Source organism: Monodelphis domestica, chromosome 1 (genome assembly GCF_027887165.1).
Source record: "Monodelphis domestica isolate mMonDom1 chromosome 1, mMonDom1.pri, whole genome shotgun sequence".
NCBI lineage: Eukaryota > Metazoa > Chordata > Mammalia > Didelphimorphia > Didelphidae > Monodelphis > Monodelphis domestica.
In genome coordinates, this window is record NC_077227.1 from 232,123,847 (window position 1) to 232,145,486 (window position 21,640).

The 21,640-nt window shown below is 37.7% G+C and overlaps 1 protein-coding gene across 5 annotated transcripts in view; it reads left to right on the forward strand.

Moving 5' to 3' along the window:
- EFCAB11 (EF-hand calcium binding domain 11) overlaps positions 1-21,640 on the forward strand; it is a 199,246-nt gene that overhangs the window by 22,124 nt on the left and 155,482 nt on the right. For all 5 annotated transcript variants that reach the window (XM_007472635.3, XM_007472631.3, XM_007472632.3 and 2 more), the window contains exon 3: positions 6,741-6,786. In XM_007472635.3, the coding sequence (XP_007472697.2) occupies positions 6,741-6,786 (46 nt within the window). The remainder of the gene's footprint in view (positions 1-6,740; positions 6,787-21,640) is intronic.

Below are 21,640 nucleotides of genomic sequence, written 5' to 3' on the forward strand. Positions count from 1 at the left end.
TCTTTATTGCTAACTTTGTTGGATTTTGTTTCCTGTAAACTTCTGGGTGTCTCTTCTGCTCTCTTTCCTGTGCTATGTATCTCTCTATGGTATGAATCTGACATGAATAATGTAAGATTTAAATTTATGTTTTATACTAAATAAGAGTTATAAAGTAATATTGTGGTTGCCGATTTTAAAATATTATAGCTCAAATCAAAATGGCTCTTAGTAGCTTTTATTTACAAAGAAGTGGAAAGAGTGAAATGTAGAAAAAAGACAGAGCCTTAACAAGCCTACCAGCCCTTGCCTGGTGAGGTCTTGACTCAGCCCCAGGCAGGGGCTTCCCCAAGTCTGATCTCCAAGTGGAACCTTCAGCCAGAAGTCCACCAGCACAGCCTCCTCCAAAGCCAAGGCAAGAATCTCAGCCACTCACCCAGCAAGCCAATGCAGGATCCAGGGAAAAAGTCTCCTCCAAACACCAGGAAAGGAATCTCAGCCACTCACTCCAAAAAAGCCAGGAAAGGAATGATCTCTCAGACCATGTGGGTCTTTTTTTATATCCCTTTTCCTATGTCACTTCCTGTCTCTTCTCCTCTTTACAGAAACCAATTGGAGTCTTTCAATTTGCCTAGTACTACTGGGGTGGGGAAGGGCACAGTAGCCTTTGGAGGTGTGAGCTTACTCTAGTAAGTGACTTGTGAACTCTCATACTTAATGGTAAGTAGGTGCACTTCAAGTTCTTGATTTGATTAACTAAAAATAGACAAGGGGATAGTTAATCTTATCTTCACTCTCCCTCCATTTTCCTTTTCAGTTTAAAGTCCTTTTGATTATACTTAGCAGATGTAGTCAAATACATCCTTAACAGCCCTTGCTAGATACACTATAAAACTGGCCAATAGCTCATCATTCTTCTTTTTAAAGCCATAGCTCAGAAATTCCATTCTCATACATCAATTTATCTGCCTTTCTCCTCCTAGTCTTTTGCCTTCCAAGGACCAGCTATAATGAAAATAACACCTGTGCTCCTAAGGAAATTTGGTTTCTGGCACAAAACTTTGTAAAGCTTTGGCAATCCATTGCTGAATCTTCTAAGCAGCATCATTTGTCACCCCATGAATCACCAGATGTGGGTCATCAGATCTGATAAGTCTTGAAGGTTCTTTGTTATGTTTTGGCTCTATGCCCTGGGACAACAGCCGAACTCTCAATTGCTATCAGATAGACAGGTATCTGCTTCAATGGCCCTCTGCAAAGCATCACCAGCCCTCACTGTTCTTCTCTTCTTCCTCTGACCCTAGGAAATTATCTCCTACCTCACAGAACTTGTGGAACTGCAACATAATTCCTTCAAGGACAAGCATCAACTTTCTTTTCGGAATATATAGCCTCTTATCTTTAGTAAAAGCTTTATATCTATTTCTTCACTCCAAACATTCAGTATCCCTCTTTCTCTTCTACTCTGTATCCTCTTGATATGGAGTCCTGACTCTTCGGATCTTTCCTATGTTTCTGTTTTCACACTGAAACTTTTCTATTTTTTTTTAAATTAAGGAATACTTTACCCTGCTTTATAATCTGTAAATCAGAGAGGCATACCTCAGTCTTCATAACCTTTTCTCTTAGGAATCAGATCAGTATCCAATTTGAGATTAGAAGACAATCGTTTAGCTATAACAAGTTAACAGGCAATTATGAATCCATTTTTGTACTCAGACACTATGCCAAACACTGAAGATACAAAGAAAAGCAAAAGCTGCTATAGTTCACAGTCCAATGAGGGAGAAAATATTCAAAGAGATAGAGGTATGGAGACATATGTGTGAGTTTGTATATCCCATGTATATGTCTTTCTATATAGATGTAAAATAGATGTAAATATAGACACATGTAAGAAGTATACAGCAAAACAGATATAAACAGGATAGATTAGAGATAATTTCAGAGGGAAAACTAACATTAAAGGAAGATCAGGAAAGACTTCTTATAGAGAAGGTAGAAATACAAAAAATACAAATTTTATAGTCCTAAGATCAGAGGTTCAGAGCTAGAAAGCCTTTACAAGTCACTCAATTCAACCTTATTCTACATATAGGGAAACTGAGGTCCAGAGCCCTGCCCCAGAGCACACAAGTATTAAGTAGTGGACTGGGATTTGAATACAGTTCTTACTCCAAGCAGTGGCTTTCCACTGCACTGTCCCAGCTCCCTACAATCTTTTTTACTGAAACTGAGATTCTCATTTTGTCTCTTTGACTAGTACCTTCCCTAGAGAATGCTGTGGTAAAATGCCTCAATTCTGAAGCTATTAAACAACTCATCTCATTAGCACCTTCTTAAAATCTTGAAAAACATTTCAGACTTCCTTTCCTTTCTCTCCCTAGACTCTTGCCATATCCAAACAATTTATTTTAATTCAATAAGCATTTATTCATTAAGTATCTATCTTGTCAAATTACCACGCTAGGCAGGGTGGGGATACAAGGACAGAAGTTAAGGACCCCTACACACACACACACACACACACAAACACAAACACACACACACACACACATCAAGAAGTTTTCAGCTTAATGAGTGAAAGCAAGATGTGCATTAGAAGTTACAAATGAAAAAATTCCTACCCTCCAGTTGCTTATGTTCTAGTAAGAAATGAACATCAAGAGAGGGATGATGACCAGGGAGGAGTGTTGTGGCCAGATCTGTGCACACATCCTTTCCTGAAAAGATAGGGTTGGTTTGATTACAGTTTCCAGAGCTGGAGATAGAAAGTTGGTGTGTTTTGGGAAGTTGGGGGGGCAGGGAGAGAGTGGGGTGTTGAGGTGCCTGGGGGCACGCAATGAAGATGGCCACAAGCTGCAGTGCCATATTCTAGGACAGTGATGGAGAACCTTTTAGAGACCAAGTGCTGGGCCCTACTCCCCAGCCTGAGTGCTGTGACCACCCCTCCTCCCCACTGAGAGCTAGGCAAGCCCTGCCCCACACACACAACAGGGGAGGGAGGAAGTACTCCCATTGGACTGCTGGGCAAAAGGATGGGTGAAGTGAGGAATGTCCTCAAGGAGTGTAGAGAAGGGGAGAGGAGTGGCCCAAGCACTCTGCTCCCCTCTAGTTCTGCTGCTTGTGAACCACCCACCTTACCCACTGGCAAGGGAGATAAAAAAATGTCATTAGGCATGGTGGTGGGGAGAGTTTGAGCAGCTCTGCCCAAGTCCCTCTGCCTTTCTAGTAACAAACTCTGAATTGGGGGACCACAACCATGTGCCCACAGAGAGAGCTCTGTGGGCCATCTTTGGCACCTGTGCCACAGGTTCACCATCACTGCTCCATGGCCTGCGATGCCCTTGTTCCTCGTCTCTCCTCTGGCTTCCCTTAGGTTCCACAGAAAATTCCACAGCCTTTTCCTAATCTGTCTTAATTTCAGTGCCTTCTCTCTTTTTATCCCCCCCCCCATCACGTATAGGCACATTTTGTACATAGTTATTTACATGTTGTCTCCTCCCATTCAACTATGAGCTGCCTGAGGGCAGGGACTGTCTTACTTTTCTTTGTATCCCCAGTGTTTAGCAGGGGATACTGCTCATACATAGTAGGCTTTTTTTTTTAAACCCTTACCTTCCATCTTAGAATCAATAAAGCAGAAGAGTGGCAAAGGCTAGCTAAGGGTTAAGTGACTTAAGTGACTTGCCCAGGGTCACACAGCTAGGAAATGTCTGAGGTCAGATTTGAACCCAGGACCTCCTGTTTTTAGGCGTGACTCTCAATCCATTGAGCCAACTAACTGCTCCTATTAATTTACTTTTAAACTCTCTTACCTTCTGTCTTAGAATCAGTACTATGTATTGGTTCTAAGACAGAAGCTAAATACAAACCCAGATCCTCCAGACTCCAGACCTGGCTTTATCCACTGAGCCACCTAGCTGCCCTTGTCCAGGCTTCCTCTTGTGTCTGCTACTCCCTCCCTTCTTACCTCTGCTTTGAGAATGCTGCTTCATACAAGAAGGCATTTGCTGATCTTCCCCAGTTATCATTTGTATTTCTTTAAAAACTCTTACCTTCCATCATAGAATCAATGCTATGTATTGGTTCCAAGGCAGAAGAGCAGCAACAGCTAGGCAGCGAATGTTGAATAACTTGCCCAGGGTCACACAGCCAGGAAGTATCTGAGATCAAATTTGAACCCAGGACCTCCAATTTCTAGGCCAGATTCTCAATCCACTGATCCACCTACATACCCCCTACCTAGTAGGCTTTTAATAATTGCTTATCAACTGTGTGATGATTGGATCTGGCTTGATGAAAAGAGCCCAGGGCAGGGATAGGATGGACAGACAGGTGGCATGAAGATGTCCACAGAACCTCCCTTTTACTCTCATCTGATATGAGGCAGCTTGGTAAAGTGCCATGCCTCCCAATCTTTTTTGGCCTCCATAATGGCTTGGCTATCAGTAAAACTTTATTACTCAACATGAAATGTCAAAAGAAATAAATTCTAGAGTTTACTATAAACATATACATGACCAATAGAAAGGATAAAACTTTGATAAAGAAAATGTATTTGGCATATAAAAACATTTTTGCATATAATAAAGTTGTTAAGGTTTATCAAACTTTATATATTAATGTGAGCCTTGATTTTCTTTCTTGTCTTAACTAAGAAATTAATTCTTGGTATAGTTTTTGCTTTGATTTGTCAAGAAAAAAAGACTGAGAATCCTGATTCAGTCTGTCAGCCAATAAATTTATTCAGTACTTATTATATGTTAGGCACTGTACCAAATACTAGAGTTACAAAGAAAGGTAAAATATGATCTCTGCCCTCAATGATCTCACATTCTAATTGAGGAGACAACATGTAAATAACTGTACATGCACGATATAAACAGTGTAAATGGAAAGTCCTCTGAGAGGGAAGGAACTCTGATAGGGAATGATTAGGCCAGACTAGGGTGGGGTCCTGCAGAATTTGGGCTGAGTCTTAAAAGAAACAGGAGGTGGAAGGGGAGAACATTCCAGGCCTAGGGGACAGCCAGTGAAGATGGTCCATCAGTGTGCTGAGTGAGAAACTTCAAGAGGACTATTAGATCACATAGTCTGGAGCAGGTGGTAAAGTATAAAAACTGGAAATCTAGGAGGCGGCCAAATTATGAAGTACTTTACATGCCAAATAGAGAATAGGTCCTAGAGATAATAAAGAGCCACTGAAGTTTATTGAGGGGGGAAAACTGGGGTGACAAGGTCAATCTTTAGGAAAATCATTTTGGTAGCTGAGTGGAGGACAGATTATAGTTGGGCCGTGTGTGTGTGGGGAGGGGGGGGGAAGGGGAGACTGGAGGAAGGGGGACCAACCAAAAGCTCTTTGCAATATTCTAGGCAAGATGATGCACATGTGTATCAGGGTGGGGTGGGAGGCACTGTGTGTGAGGGGAATGAATAAAACATGTTATGAAGATAGAAATATTATGAAAAATGATGAGACTTAACAATCTATCTCCCTCCTACCATTCCAGGCTTCTTACACATTACTTATCAAGTGATACTCATCGATCTAATAATACTAACCTCCCTGTTCCAAAAACAAGACATTGCCTCTTTTGGCACTGGGTATTTTCTCTAGTTGTCCCCCAAACCTGGAGCTCTCTTTTTCCTCCACTCTTGACTACTGACCTCCCTGGCTTCCTTTAAGTCCCCATTAAAATCGCTTACTTACTATAAATCCAGCGTGTTCCCTCTTTTAATTATTTCCTATTTGTCCTATATATAACTTGCTTTGTTTATATTGGTTTCCCTGTCTTCTTCCTCATTAGATTGTAAGTTCCTTGAGGGCACAGAGTCTCTTGACTCCTTTTTTTTTTATCCCTAACAATTTGGACAGTTAGCATTTAAATGTTTATAATATGAATGAATGAATATATGTGGGGTGAGTCTGAGTAAGAAGTCAAGGATGACATTGAAGTAGTCAGTTCAGAGGACAAGGAGGATGGTAATAACCACAGTTCACAGGGATAACTTGTTATAAATGGAATTAAAACCTTGATAGAACATCTTAGAAAAATGGGATATGGTTCTTTTAGGGTACACCAAAAATGTTCTGACTTCATTAATTGGAAATCAATTTAGAACTTCTGTTTATTGCAGAAATTGATGAATTCATCCTCTTGGATCTCTATCCTTGATTTTTTTTAGCTTAATTAAAAAAGAGTTTCACATCCAAATCTCAAGGGTATTGGTCTTTAGGAATTATTCAGCTTTCTCTTTCAAAGTTTTCAGTTTCACCAGAATATTCTCTCCCCTTTCCCACCCCAACTTTCATTACTCTCTTTTCCACATTTTTTCACTAACACTACTGTTTTTATAATACTTTAGTAGCTTAACACAATTACTTGCTATTTCTCATAACCTTTTGGCTATATAGCATGCCCCAACTAGGAATCTCCAGAGCATTAGAACACCTTGGTTCTGGTGCTTGCTCTGCCAAAAAAAAAAATTTGTGACCCTTGGGCAAGTCAGTTCTCTCTAGACCTGGACTCCCAAGTCCACCTTCCTACACAAAGTCTGAAAGCAAAAGAAAATCTAATTCTTCTTTATGGATTTTTATGGTAAATTTAAATAGGACTCCATCAAGGTTATTATATGTTATTTGTCTACTAAGTACACACTATTTTCTCATTCAATACATATTTTTCTTCCAATAATCATTCAATTTAGCACCCAAAAGAACTGCTAAGATTGCTTATCATACATTTTTTCTATTCCAGATAGAAGCAGATTCTGTAATGACATCAGTCAAACCAAACACTTCAGGTAATATGATAATCTTTTATTTTAATTTTTTGTATGCACAAATTTATAATGATAACATTAAAAACATATATGGAGATTTTTTCTGCTTTGTTTCCAAATTATGCAGAAGGCTTTTAAAAGCCAGGTTGTATCACTCTCTAATAAAAGTAATGTCTCTAAGTATTAGGAACATTTATGGTAAATAGAGTATTTCTCCTTTAAGAGGCAATTTTGCATCAGCTAGAGCTGTGCTGGCTAAAGTGGCTCACCTGCCCCAGAGAAGGCTGCTCCCCACCCCCTTTCCACAGCACCTGAGGATAATTTTAGCATGTCCCTACCCTTCTACCCAGCAACCCAATGGGAGTACTTCCTCCCTCTGCTGTCTGGGGTAATGGGGATGGGGCTCACAGGCAGTTTGAGATTACCATTCGGTCATGTGATCTCTAAAAGGTTCATGAATGCTGTCCTAGAGAGTAGATACCAATACTTCAAGCTCAGTTGTGGACAGTAGGTGCTTAAAATGGATGTCAAGAAAGTATGCTCTCTCTCCCCATGAAAACTACTTTGCATTACTTAGTATATATTTTTCTGTGTACGTGTTTTATTCCCCCACCCAAGAGTGTAAGCTTCTTGAAAGAAGGGGCTATTTTGTTATAGTCTTTCATTCTCCAGCCCAGGGGTCCCAAAACTTTTTACATAGGGGGCCAGTTCACTGTCCCTCAGACTGTTGGAGGGCTAGACAATTAAAAAAAAAACTATGAACAAATCCCTGTGCACACTGCACATATCTTATTTTAAAGTAAAAAAACAAAACAAAACAAGAACAAATACAATATTTAAAATAAAGAACAAGTAAATTAAAATCAACAAACTGACCAGTATTTCAATGAGAACTATGGGCCTGCTTTTGGCTAATGAGATGGCCAATGTCTGGTTCCATATTTGTCACTGTTAGCCATAACAAGTGATGCAAGTGTGCATCAGTTAGTCTAGATCAGGTTGGAGATTTCAGATGTTTCATTCTGGAAAAAGTCTGTTCACAGACATAAGTGCTGCCAAAGATGGTTGCCATTTTGAGTGCATGGTTCCTGAGATTAGAATATGTCTCAGAGGGGAGAGATGCATAGAAATTAGGCAAAGTGCTTGACTTGAATGCATCTTTCAGAGAGTCACAGTAATGCAGTTCAGCCAGTTCCTTCTGGTTAATTGTATCTACATTTTCAAAGTCAATAGAGAATGGGTTACAGAAAAGCTGTATGTCCTGTTCATGGAGATGAAGCTCAATTGGAACTCCTTTTGCAACTTTTCCAGTGAATCCACACATGTTTCATTTGGGAATGCAATCAAGGGTTTTTCCACTAACAGATTTTGAGTTAAGGGAAGATGGCAGAAATTTTCCTACTTCACTTGTTTGATAAGGAGGCCTAATTTTCCTTCAAATGCTTTCACATGTGATTGGATATCACAGATGAGCTTCCCTTTTCCATGAAGTTGCACATCGAAACTGTTGAGTATCTCTATTACATCTGTCAGAAAGGCGAGGTACCATTTCCATTCTGCATCATTGAGCTCTGGTACTTCTTTGTTTTTTGAAAGCATAAAAGCTGTAATCTGTGGAAGTAAGTCCTAGAAATGTTCCAAAACTCTCCCTCGACTCAGCCAATGGGCTTCTGTATGGTACAGAACATCTTCATAGGCAACATTTAGCTCAGACAGAAATTCCTGAAATTGTGTGTGGTTTAGTGCATTAGCTCTAATGAAGTTAACAGAAGATACCACAATTATCATAACAGAGTCTCACTTCAGTGATTTACAACATAGCAGCACTTGTTGGTGGATGAGACAGTGTATGGCTATTGGATGAGAATGGTTACGTTTGTCCATCTCTTGGTTAATGAGAGCAATTACTCCTTTCTTAAACCCTACCGTGCTAGGAGCACCATTAGTTGACACACTGGCTAGTTTAGCCCAGACCAGCTCCAAATCCTTCACAGTTTAGGAAACCTTCTCATAGATAACCTCTCCTATAGTTGTTCCTTTGATGCTTTACAGTGCAGCAAGCTCTTCTATGACTTCAAAATTGTCATTCATCCCATGAATAAAAATTAGAAGTTGTGCAGAATCATGAACATCATTGCTGTCATCGAGTGCCAAGGAAAAACAGGAAAGTTTTCTTGCGGAGTTTTGCAAATACTGATGCAAATTGTTTCCCATTTCTTCAATCCTTCATGTAATTGTAGATCATGATAAGTCTCTCTTTTCTGGACACATCTCTTTGGCAACAGAAAGAGGGCACTCTTTAACAAATTCTCTCTCCATGAATGGTCTGTCAGTGCACACTATTAGCTTGGCAACTTGAAAACTTGCTTGCAGTGATGAAATATTTAGCTGTTTCTGCTTCACAAAAGTATTTTGCTGAGTTGTCAATGTATTTTTCAGTTTTAATATTTAACCTTTTCTCACATATCCAACCAATCATATTTATCTTTATGTTGAGTTTGATAGTGTCAACGCAAATTGTATTCTTTGAACACAGACACTATATTCTGGCATATCAAATACACAGCTCTTTCCTTGTACTGCATGAAAAAGTAATCATAAGTCCACTGTTTTTCCTATACTCCAAGTCAATTTTTCTCTTTCTTGATGTCATTATTTCCTAGGGATTCCAAATTGCTATTAGTAAAATGCCACTATATATATATATATATATATATATATATATATATATATATATATATATATATATATATATATATATACAGCCCTACAAAAACAATATACCAACAATAATTTTGCTCACACAGAGGCATACAGACTGTACTGCCCATTAGTGCAGTCTGATCTGTGGCTATCAGCCTTACCAGTCCACATCATTTCAGCCTCACCAGTGGCCATATTGGTGGAACTCTACTTTCACCTCAGGCTCACACTGGTGTGGTGCAGAAATCAACATGATTATAGAGCCGGTTCCTCCACCACCTTTCCAGTTCACACTACCCTGTGCGAACCGCACTCTGTGATCTGTGAACTCACACAGGAATCTGACCCATGCGATCAGATTCCATGGCAGGAAAAGAGAAGGCACGACACTATTGTGTGTCCTCTTGTGGTCTGTATTAATGAATCTGTAATTATAGACCGTAATATGAAAAACACATGCCTCACTTCCCCCACATACTACAATGGCCCCCATACTCCACCAGATCACAACATTATGAATAAGATTTGATTTCTTATGTCAGATTTATTCTTCTCTTCTACCTTCCTATTTTGCAAAAAAGAAACAGCAATATATATAGCCTTCAAAGAATTTCTCATTTACTTAGAAAAATTATCATAATAGAAACTGACCATTGTTGGTGTCATCTTCCTTTGATCCTATACTTTTTTTTCCTATCCTTTTTTATCATTATCTCCAATCTTAGTTTGACTTTTCAAACTGGCATAAGCCTCCTTTAGTCTAGTATAGAGTCTGCATAGATGTAATTCTTTAAAAAAAAAAAAAAACCCTTACCTTCCATATTAGAATTAATACTGTGCCTTGGTTCCAAGGCAGAAAAAAATGGCAAGGGGTAGACAGTGGGGGTTAAATGACTTGCCTAGGGTCACATAGCTAGAAAGTATCTGAGATCAGATTTGAACCTAGGACCTCCAATCTCTAGGCCTGACTTTCAACCTCCTGAGCCACCTAGCTGTCCCTTGCATATAAATTCTAAGAGCTCTTATTTTGGGAACATTTTCAGTCTATGAGAAAAATTGTTAGATTAACATAACTTATATAAAACTACATCTGTATTTCATTTGGACCCATGCTTGCAGTCAAAATAAATGCATTTTTGTTTCCTCATTTAGTTCATTTTATATATATATACATATATATACATATACATATGTGTATATGTATATATTTGTAGAGTAAAAACAATATACTTTATGGAGATAGTACCCTCATCATTGGGAGTTCAAGAAAAGTTTCATGTAGAAGACAGTGCTTGAGCTATTTTTTTTTATTTTTTTTCCCTTAGAATATTTTTCCATGGTTACATGATTCATGATTCCCCCTCCCCCTATTTCCTCACCCTCCCAGAGCTGACAAGCAGTTCTACTGGGTTATACATGTATCATTGTTCAAACCTATTTCCATGTTATTCGTATTTTCAGTAGAGTGATCTTTTAACATCAAAACCCTAGTCATATCCATATCAAACTACATGATCGCATGATCGATCATATGTTTTTCTTCTGCCTTTCTGCTCCCACAGTTCTTTCTTTGGATGGGGATAGTGTTCTTTCTCATAAGGTCTCCTGAATTGTCCTGAGTCATTGCATTACTGCTAGTAGAGAAGTGTCATAATGTATTAGTCTCTGTGTAAAATGTTCTCCTGGTTCTAAGCAAAGCTTTAAACTCAGAAGAGATTACGTAAGGAAAAGATGAGAAGAGGAAGAGCACTCCATGCCTAGTGGATAGCCATTATAAAGACTTGAAAATGGGAGACAGATGCCATTTTGTCAAAATATGGAATGTGGGAAGGGAAATAATGTGTAATTTGGAAAGATAAGTTGAAGACAGATTTTAAAAAGTCTTAGAAGCCAAACAGAAGAACAGTTAATTAAAAAAAAGGCAATAAGGAATCACTGGAGTTTGTTAATAGGGGATATAATAATTAGATCTCCTTTTAAGGGAAATCATTTTGGCAGGTATTTGGAAGATGGATTGATGTGTGATGTAGAAAGTGAATTGGATGACGTTATCCTTGAAAGTTGTATATTGTTGTTCATTCACTTCATTCATGTCCAACTCTTCATGATCCCATTTAAGGTTTTTTGGGCAAAGATACTAGAGTGGTTTGCCGTTTCTTTCCCCAGATCACTTTAAAAATGAGGAAACTGAGGCAAATAGCATTAAGTGGCTTGCCCAGGGTTTTACAGCAATTAAGTGTCTGAGACCAGATTTGAGTTCAGGAAGATAAGTCTTCATGACTCTAGGCCCTACACTGTCCACTGTGCCATCTAGATGCCCTAAAACTTATATATTCTATATAACTAGTGTACTTGTTTGGTTCAAAAGTAAAGTCTTTGGAAAACTGAAGGAATATGGTCACCCATTGTAATGAAATTCACAATATTTACCCTTATCCATTATATCAAGCAGAGTTCTGTGCCTTCCAAGGTTATAAACATCTGAATTTTCTCTTTTATGATTAAAAATGACTACAATATTTCTTTGATATTTTAGAGCCCATTCACTATGTAAAATCTTCCTGATCCTTTGCCTACAAATAGCTAAGTTAATGGGACTGTGCCAGATTATATATCCATCATCTAAGTACCAAGCTAGCTAAGTTTAAAGGGGCCAAAGGGGAGGAATTTTTTTCCCAGCCAGGGCAATTTTTTAAGCTTCTCTCCTAAGTCTTACAAAGGATTGTGATCTCTATCAGTAGAGGTATCCCTACTAATGAAATCATAGTTATTTAAAGTATTAATTTATCACTGAAGCCCCATTCCTACTTATTCACCAAATCATACAGAGGTAAAAAAAATAAAATAAAAAGCATGGAAGCAGCCTTAGGGATCTCAAAGGTTATACATGTGTAGAAAATTTACTGACAGGACTTACCAAGATGGCAGGATTTCATATATCTGTTTCCTGCAACATGTATGCATAGTTATTTGCCTATTCTCTTCCCCATTATACTAGCAGGGACTATTTTTTGTCTTTTATCCCCTGCATTTGTCACAGTGCCCAGCACTTCTTAAACAATAAATGCTGGTTGACTAGCTGACTGAGAAGCTTATGACCATATAGGCTGGCTGCCAGAATATGAATATTTTTTACCTCATGAAACTGTCTCTTAAAGTGTAGAAGGACTGTAATCTTTATAATTGAAGAAATAACTCTGAAGAAAGGTAGTTAATATCTCTTCCTCTATGTAGATACTGAAGTAAAAATAAAGGATCCAGGTAAGAAATTTGAAACCCAGGAAGAGGACCAGACACATCTGAGTCTTAACCTCTGAGAGAAGACTGTTGGGTTTGCCTTCAGATAGCAGCTCCCTTTTAGGTCTCTCTCCCATGGTGCCACTCTTTCCCCTCTCAACACACTAGTTAAAATGATTAGTTAAGGAGACATATTCTACCCAGTTCTCTTTCCTAATAAATTACCTTTGAATTTAACTTTGTGATAGGGAAAGGATGTTTTGCAACAAATTGTGTAATTCATGTCAGAGTGATTGACAGGAGCATATGACTGAGAGTCCTTTCCTATCACAACTTCAATATCAGCTATCCTGAAAAGTTGAGCTATCAAAAGTGCCAGTTGATTTTACTAATTACTTAAAATGCAACTTTTTTTCCCTGACATTTTTTAGAGTTTTTTAAAAATGAAAACAAACGTGTCCATGATGGTTTTGCTTAAAGTTAAAAATAATGCCATCTATATAAGTGAATGGATTATTTAGGAATATCACCTTCTTCTCCTTGATACTACCTTTTTTTCTCTGAGTTTTTGAACACTTCTTTCCTGGTTCTCCTCTTACCTGCCTAATTGTTCCTTCTCACACTTCTTTGATGCATCTTTATCCATGTCATGCTGGCTAACCATGAGGGTCCCTCAGGGTTCTGTACTGGGCCCTCTTTTCTTCCCCTTTATATCACTTGGTGATCTCATTACTTCCTGTGACTTTTTTATCTCTATATTAATAATTCTCATATCTACTTATCTAGTCATAACCTTTATAGTAAGGGATTTCTAGCAGGACATAACAGGAAAAGCTGACAGAACCATATGTGTCTGTAACTGGAGATTGTGGCACTGTTGATAGAATGGAAGTAATAGGAGCTACTGGTAAACCACAGAGAGTAGCAAAATTACAACCACAATTGATTACTTTAGGTCTATTATCTGTGGAACATGCATTTCTGTGTATCCTAGACTGTCCAGTGAATCTTTTAGGTAGAGATTTATTATGTAAATTAAGAGCAACAATCCAATGTACTGATACTGGTGATATCTCATTACATTTACCAGAAGAATCTCTGAAAGCTTTTCCATTGGTGTTCTTAGATTCAGTCAGTACAAAGGGTGACTTAGATGCAATCTATCCAATACCTGAGTATATCCCTGAAGATATTTTGTTAAAGTCTTCCATAGATGTAAGTCTATTGAAATCAGCTATTCCAGTAAGGGTGAGGACTAAGGAAGAACCAGTTCCTTGTGTACCTCAATATCCCTTGACTTAAGAAGCAATTGAGGGTATAAGATCCATGACTGAATCCCTAATCCAACAAGGGATTATAATACTTTGCTTCTCGGACTATAATACTCCTATTCTTCCAATGAAAAAGCCAACTTAGATCAGAATGGAAAAATTGTATATCATTTTATACAGGATTTAAGAGCAGTCAGTGTAATCAAGACTCATCCGGTTGTACCAAATCCAGTGCTATAATTTCTTCCATTCCAAGTCAGGCAAGATATTTCACTGTGGTAGATTTGTGCTCAGCTTTTTTTCTCAATTCCAATTCATGAGGATTCTCAAAAGAACTTTGCTTTTACCTGGGAAAAAATGTAGTGGACCTGGACTTGTTTGCCTCAGGGTTTTACCAATTTGCCAAGCCAACTTTCACAAATTCTGAATAGAGATCTGAAAACTATAACATTCAAAGAAAATAAATTGATGCATTTTGTGGATGATAGTTTCCTAGCATTCCCAAATGCTAAGGTGTGTTTGAGAGATAGCAAGATTCTTTTGTTAGAATTATATGTGTGGGCATAAAATCTCCAAGGCAAAATTGTAATGGATTTTGCCTCAAGTGCAATATCTTGGTTTTGTGTTATCAGAGGGCTCCAGAAGTATCACACAGAAAAGAATAGCAAGTATCCAGAAACTGAGTGCTACTAAGACCAAAAAGAAACTCAGAGCTGTTCTTGGAACAACTGGTTTCTGTAAACAATGGATACCTGAACATAGTGAATTAACAAAATGTCTAACAGATTTAATAGAATAGAGACCAGGAATAGAGAACCAGAACCTCTGAAACTAAAGCCTGAACATCTGCAAGCCGTAAGTAAGCTTAAAGAAGCCATTTTATCTGTTCCAGCTTTGGGTATCCCAGACTATTCAAAACCATTCCAACTATTTGTCAATGAGACCAAAGGTATTACTTCTGGGGCACTGACACAGACTTTAGGTCAAAGTTATCATCCAATTGGATATTATACTTGTCAGCTTAATCCAATAGCTGCAGGTATAGTTCCTTGTCTAAGGAGTGTAGCAACTGCTGCAGTGTTAGTTCAGAAGTCATCAGATTTTGTTTTGAGATGTCCATTGACTGTGTATTGTTCACATCAAATAGAAGCACTAATGAGGAAATTTCATACTCAAGCTTATTCAGATCAGCGGATTTCTAAGTATGAAAGTATTCTCCTGGGTAGTGAGAACATCCAGTTGAGGAAATGTAGTGTATTAAATCCAGCTATACTTCTTCCTGATTTGCCAAAGAACAGTGAACCATTAAAAGAGTGTGTAGAAGTAGTAGATCTAGTAGATATGCCTAGGATGGATTTAAAAGACACTCCTTTTGAAAATCTGGACTTGGTATTATTCACAGATGGTTCTTCATATTTGTGTGATGGAATTCAATGTATTGGTGATGCAGTGGTCACAGAATTTGAGACACTGTGGTATGGCTCATTACTTAGTAATCTTGGTGCTCAAGGAACAGAGTTAATGGAATTGAAGCAAGCATGTCTTCTAGCTGATGATAAAAATGCTAATATTTTTTTACAAACTCTCATTATGCATTTTCAGTATGTCATGCAACAGGGAAGATATGGAAACAACGAGGTTTTATTACTGCATTGGGAATACCAATTGCACATGCAGAAATAATAACTGAATTGTTGGATGCTGTCCAAAAACCTAAACAGCCAGTGGTGATCCATTGTAGAAGTCATACTCATGGAAGAGATTCAGTCTCTAAAGGAAATCATAGAGCCGATATGAGTGCTAAGTTTGTAGCCTGGAATACTTCAGTGTATGTAATGAATTTGTCAACTATTTATCTGATGATTTCAAAAGAGCTTATGTAGACTCGGAAATTCAGAAGTAGAAGGAGAAATTTGGAGCAAGGAAAGAATGTGGAATATGGGTTGCAAATACTGGAAAATCTCTGTTACCAAAAAATTTTATATACCTATTTGTATCAAGCCATTCACACAAAAGGTCATTTTGGTACTCAAGCTGTAGTAGACTGTAAAAAGGCAATGGATAGCACCGGGAATAAGTACTGTTGCAAATAAGGTCTATAGAAGTTGTTCTGTTTGCTAAAAATTTAATCAAGGTGCATTCAGAAAGAAAGGTTTGGGTGGTAGACCTCTGGCATATTGTCCATTCAAGAGTTTGCAAATAGTTCAGCATGCCAAAAGCTGGAAGATACAAGTTTTGTCTTGTAATTGTTGATAGATTAATAAAATGGCCTGAAGCTTTTCCATCTACTACTAATACAGCTAGCTTTGTGGCGAAAGTGTTACTTAAGGAAATTGTTCCTAGGTTTGGTATACCAATTACCATAGATTCTGATAAAGGATCTCATTTCACACAAGATATTCTGAAAAGAGTCTATGAGATTCTAGGAATAACACCTAAATATCATGTTCCTTATTATCCACAAAGTTCAGGTCAAGTGGAACATGTGAATAGGGAACTCAAGACTATGGTGGGGAAAATTTGTCCTGAAACTCATCTAAAATGGCCAGATATTCTTCCCATAGCTTTGTTTTACCTACGTACAAGGCCAAGAGCAGACCTACATGTATCATCTTATGAAATGCTCTTTGGGCATGCTCCATTGCAGGCAAAAACTTGTAAGATTGTGTATACATCTCTCTGAGGAGGAGATTGTCAACTTGCTTCATATTTAAGTGCATTATAACAATGGCTTAGAGAACTGCATGATATAGGAGTATTGAACCAATCTGGTCCATTGGTTTATTCTCTTCATAATTTTCAACCAGGTGAAATGGTATATGTGAAAAATTTTGCAAAAACATCAATAACTCAAGAGAGTTGAGTAGGTCTTTATACAATTGTGTTAGTTTCACCTTCTTCAGTGAAAGTATTAGGAAGAGATTCATGGTATCATTGCTCACATACTAAATTAGCTCAAGGAATTAATAATGAAAGTGTAGAAATTGTAGAAGAAGAAAATGAAGAAGAGTTTGTGGAAAGTTGAAATTCATCAGTCAAATAGAGTCTGCAGTCAAAAAGATCAGTAAGGAGAGGACCATTCCAGTGGAAGAGGACATTACAGATGAAGAGGGAGATTCAGAAAATTGATGGATATTGTAAAAAGACTGAAAGACATAAATATTAAGCAGATAAAGATTTTGAAGGGAATTTTCAATGAGGAAGATCAAGTGATTAATGAACTATTGGTTCTAAGGAAGTTGCATAATGTAATATAACATAGCATAACATATATTCACATGAGCATTCATAAATAAATTTTACTACCATGGGTTTTGGAGAGGAAAAATTCTTCAAACAAGTTGAGAAGAGAAGTATAATCTGAAGTTCTGGTAAGTATATTGCATGCAACAGTAACACTGACATACATAACACTAACAACAACATAATGTGTCAATGAAGCTCATCCCTTCCCCCTCCTGAGTAACTTTACCTGTCTATCAAACATTCCTAACATACCACAGTTGTGCCACAGTTCCATCGGTGTATGTTATGTATAAAGTTAAGGTTTGGGGCAGATCGGGGGAGACCGACGAGAAGACCAAGGGGAGAACCACGAGAAGAGAGAGAGCAGGCAGGTGAAGGGGGAATGAGGAAGATTCATGCAGGCCAGGCCCCACGCGGTCAGGTTTCTTAGGAATGATTGTCTAACCTTCCTAATAAACTTAATAAAATATATATCTGGGTAGAAATGTTATCTTTAATTATTATAATAACATAACATGAATAGCACATATGCACAAACACAGAGTGAGTGAAACAATGCATAGTTAGATGCTAACAATGTTATAGTTAGTTATAAAGTAATTAGTTATTAACAAAAATAGTTAGCTACTTAGTTTAGAATAGTAATAGTATAGGTAGGTGAGATTAGTTTTAGGAGATTTTATTAAGATACAGCTTTAGTTAGATTAGAGTTTAAGGTTGACAAGATAAGGTAAGATACTGTACTACACTACAAAATACATTGCAACATACATTACGTAGCACATATGACATCACACAAAAATATAAATACATATGTAAATATATATAAATAGTGTGCATCATAGAAATGTAAAATTAATTGTATCATAGTGTGTGTATGTATGTAACATGTAAATATGATGTATATGTATAACATACATGTATATAGTATATGTATTATATGTATGTATATATGTGTAAAACTTATGTAAGTAGATCACTTGTGTTTAATTTTTATCTATTGTTAAATGTATTTTGCATAAGTAAATTTGATGGTTTGGTTTAATTTTTTGTACAACTTGTACAATGTTTTTATTGTAATTTTTCAAAAAATTTTTGTCTAAGTTTGCTGTTTATGCATTGCAATAGTAGTAGAATAGTATTAGTTGATAAGAGTAATATTTTATGATTTTAATGTTTTGCATGTATTTGTGTTTATCTTTTGATTTTGATGTTATTTGCTTGCTTTGCTGTTGCATATGTTTGATCTGTATTTTGAACTTTATAATTGTTCATTGTATAGTTTCCCTTTTTCTTTTCCTTGATTAAATCCCTAGAGTACAATAGTATTAGATAGGATAAGATAGTTGAGTGTAGGTTGTTTATTATTTTGGGTAGAAATTTTAGTTTATTGAAAATGTAAGTATGATGGTACACAAATGCTATAATAATGCTTTCATCACAATTTCGGCTTTGTGCAAAGTGGGGACTGTAGTAAGGGATTTCTAGCAGGGCATAACAGGGCAAGCTGACTGCATGAGACCTTACAGACCAACATTCCACTCAGAACTCCCAGAAACTAGGACTGGAGACAGAACAGTTGCAGAAAGCAGTTGGTGAACTCTGGAAGAGTGAGGCTGCTTTTCTCTGGCAGTCAAGAGAGCCCAGAGGTGCTATCTGGTTATTTCTGGAGTGGACCCAGAAAGCCAGTGGTCCCTTTTCCTTTGGGCTTCCTTGTTTCTTGCCTGTCCCTACTACTAGAGCTGGTGCAACTGCTGTGGAGAAGATTTCTTCTGAGCTGTTACTGGGAATACTGCTTGACTCAAAGGAGGACTCTGGTGTTGTGAGAATCTGTGGCCCATTTTGTCCCCTGGCCCTATTCCTAAGAAAACCCCCTTAACCTTAAGTGTAACTTTAGAAATTTAGTTTAGAATAGTTATATAAGTAAAAGGGGTTTAATCTCTAAGTGGGTTATCAGTTAGCTATTCCCTGATCCCTTTTCCCTTTCTCCCTTTAGATAAATAAACTGTTAATTTATATATATATAGTTTGAACCTTTCCTTTAACCATCCCCATAACACCTTTCTGCCCCAAGCAAAGACACAAACTCCATGAAATTTAGGTCTCTTCCCCTGAGAGGGAGCAAACACCTGGGGTACTGTAGCAAGTATAGACCTCCCTCCAATACTTCCATCCTACTTTACCAGAATAGGAAGAAAATAGAGAAATAAAATGCCTGTAAAATTAAGCTTTCATTAAATAAAGACATACATGCACATGTGGAGTAAATTAGCCTAATGCCAAAAAGTTCAGCTCAAAAGCAGCAAGAAACATTATATAATTTTGTTGCAAATGTGGGTGAGAGAAGTGGTTGAAAGGGGTCAATGTAGGTAGGGATCTGAGCATGGTATGGGCAGAGAATCCCAGCAACAGGAGATTATTCTGATCTTTTTTTTTTATTGTAGGGTTAAGTTCATGTCCAAAACTCCAAGTATTAATTTTATAAAGTTTACTAATAATCACTTGAAGTAGAAAGAATAAAAAGGAAATAGAAGTGTAAAGACCTAATTATCTAGCAATAAGTAAACCATGTGAGTAAAACTCTCTAGCCTCTCACCTCACACCACCTCCACAAAATGGGAACTCAGGAAGAGAGAGTGAGAGGTGTGGATACACAAAACTTATATGCTTCCTACGTAAGCACATAACATGAGAAGAAAAGTGGGATGCTGGGAAATTAAGTCCAGGGAAGCAGTTTCTAATTACACAAAACCCATACCTTCTGCCTTAGAATCATTACTAAGCATAGGTCCCAAGGCAGAAGAGTGATAAAGGCTAGGCAACTGAAGTTAAGTGATTTGCCCAGGGTCATACAGCTAAGTGTCTGAGACCAGATTTGAACCCTGGACCTCCTGCCTCAAGGCCTGGCTCTCTTATCCATTGAGCCTCTTAGCCGCCCCTACTTATGATCTTCTTATGGAAAAGTCGGATGAATGGGGACTGGGTATTTGTATGTGGTCATGTAGATTTGGAATTCACTGAATAGCTAGACCCAAATAGTCATTAATGATTTCTTGTTAATTGGGCAAAAGGCCTCTATAGGAGTGCTCTAGATAACCATGCTTGGCTCAATGATGTTTTAAAATTTTAACAATGACTTGGATATAGAAATTTGTGCCCTAATTGTTAAATTGTAAATTGTATAAAAGTAGGGAAGGCAAACAAATTACTTGATAGAATCAGGATCCATAAAGATCTCAAAGGTCTTTGGGGTCAAATCTAATAAGAGAAATGTATTGGGGAGCTGATAAAATCTTAGAATTATAAAGTGTTAAAATCCTTACAATGAGAGAGGTATGTCTAGCCTGAAAATTACAAGTTTGAACATTAACACAATAGTGTACAATGGGAGTCCCAAAAGGTAATGCAATTAGACTAATTAACATCCAGGAGCAAAAATTTTATAGTACAACTGTATTCTGTCCTGGTTAGACTACATGTGGAGTCTTGTCTCCAGTTCTGAGAAGAACAATGATAAAATGGAATGTGTCAAAAGGGGATAATTGAGATGGTGGAGAGCCCAAAATCATACCATATGAGCACTGGTTGAAGGAATTTGAGATGTTTAGGCTTATTGAAGGCATTGAGAGTTGCTTTCAAATATTCAGTTTCTTCTGCTTTGTCCTAGAGGTCAAAACCTAGGGGCAGTGGGTAGAAGTTTCAATACAAGAATGCTTAGGCTTGATATAAGGAAAAATCAACAATTATAATTAACTATCTGAAAGTGAAATGGGTTGCCTAGGAAGGGAAGGAGTAGGTTTGCTGTAATAGTAGGACTTCAAGAAAAGTCTAGTTAATTACTTGTTGGGCATATTGTAGAGGTGTCTCTTATTCAGGTATCCATTACCTTAGAGAGCTTTTGAGGTCCATTGTAACTTGAAAAATCTGTGATTCTGGAACTGTTTTGACTTACAAATAACTACATTGTTTTAATGTAAAACATTTTTAATTCTACATTGCAATTAAAACCTACTACAAACAACACATTAGAATTCATTTTAATAGGCATTTTAAAGCACAATATTCCACCTTGGTAGTAGTCTCTCGGTAATAGAGGAGGACGATTGTCTTTGTGTGTTTTTGTGCACAAAGACACTTGTGCATGAAAATTTAAGTGGAAAAGTCGATGCACAGAGACAGTCCCACTCTTGGCGTTGGAAGCCTGGGTCCATTGGTACGAAAAGTCGTTACACCTGGAGACTTCCTCAGCTGCATTGGATGGCCATGTTGTCCTTTGTGCTCCAACACACCCTAAGCACTCCACAGTGCCTTGCTGCATCGCCATCTCAGCCGTTGAACCTTCTTGTTGGTTTCTTCCACCTGTTCCGCCAAAGCAGTCTTCACATGCTAGGTGAGCAAAGCCCTGGTTCACCAGGAGT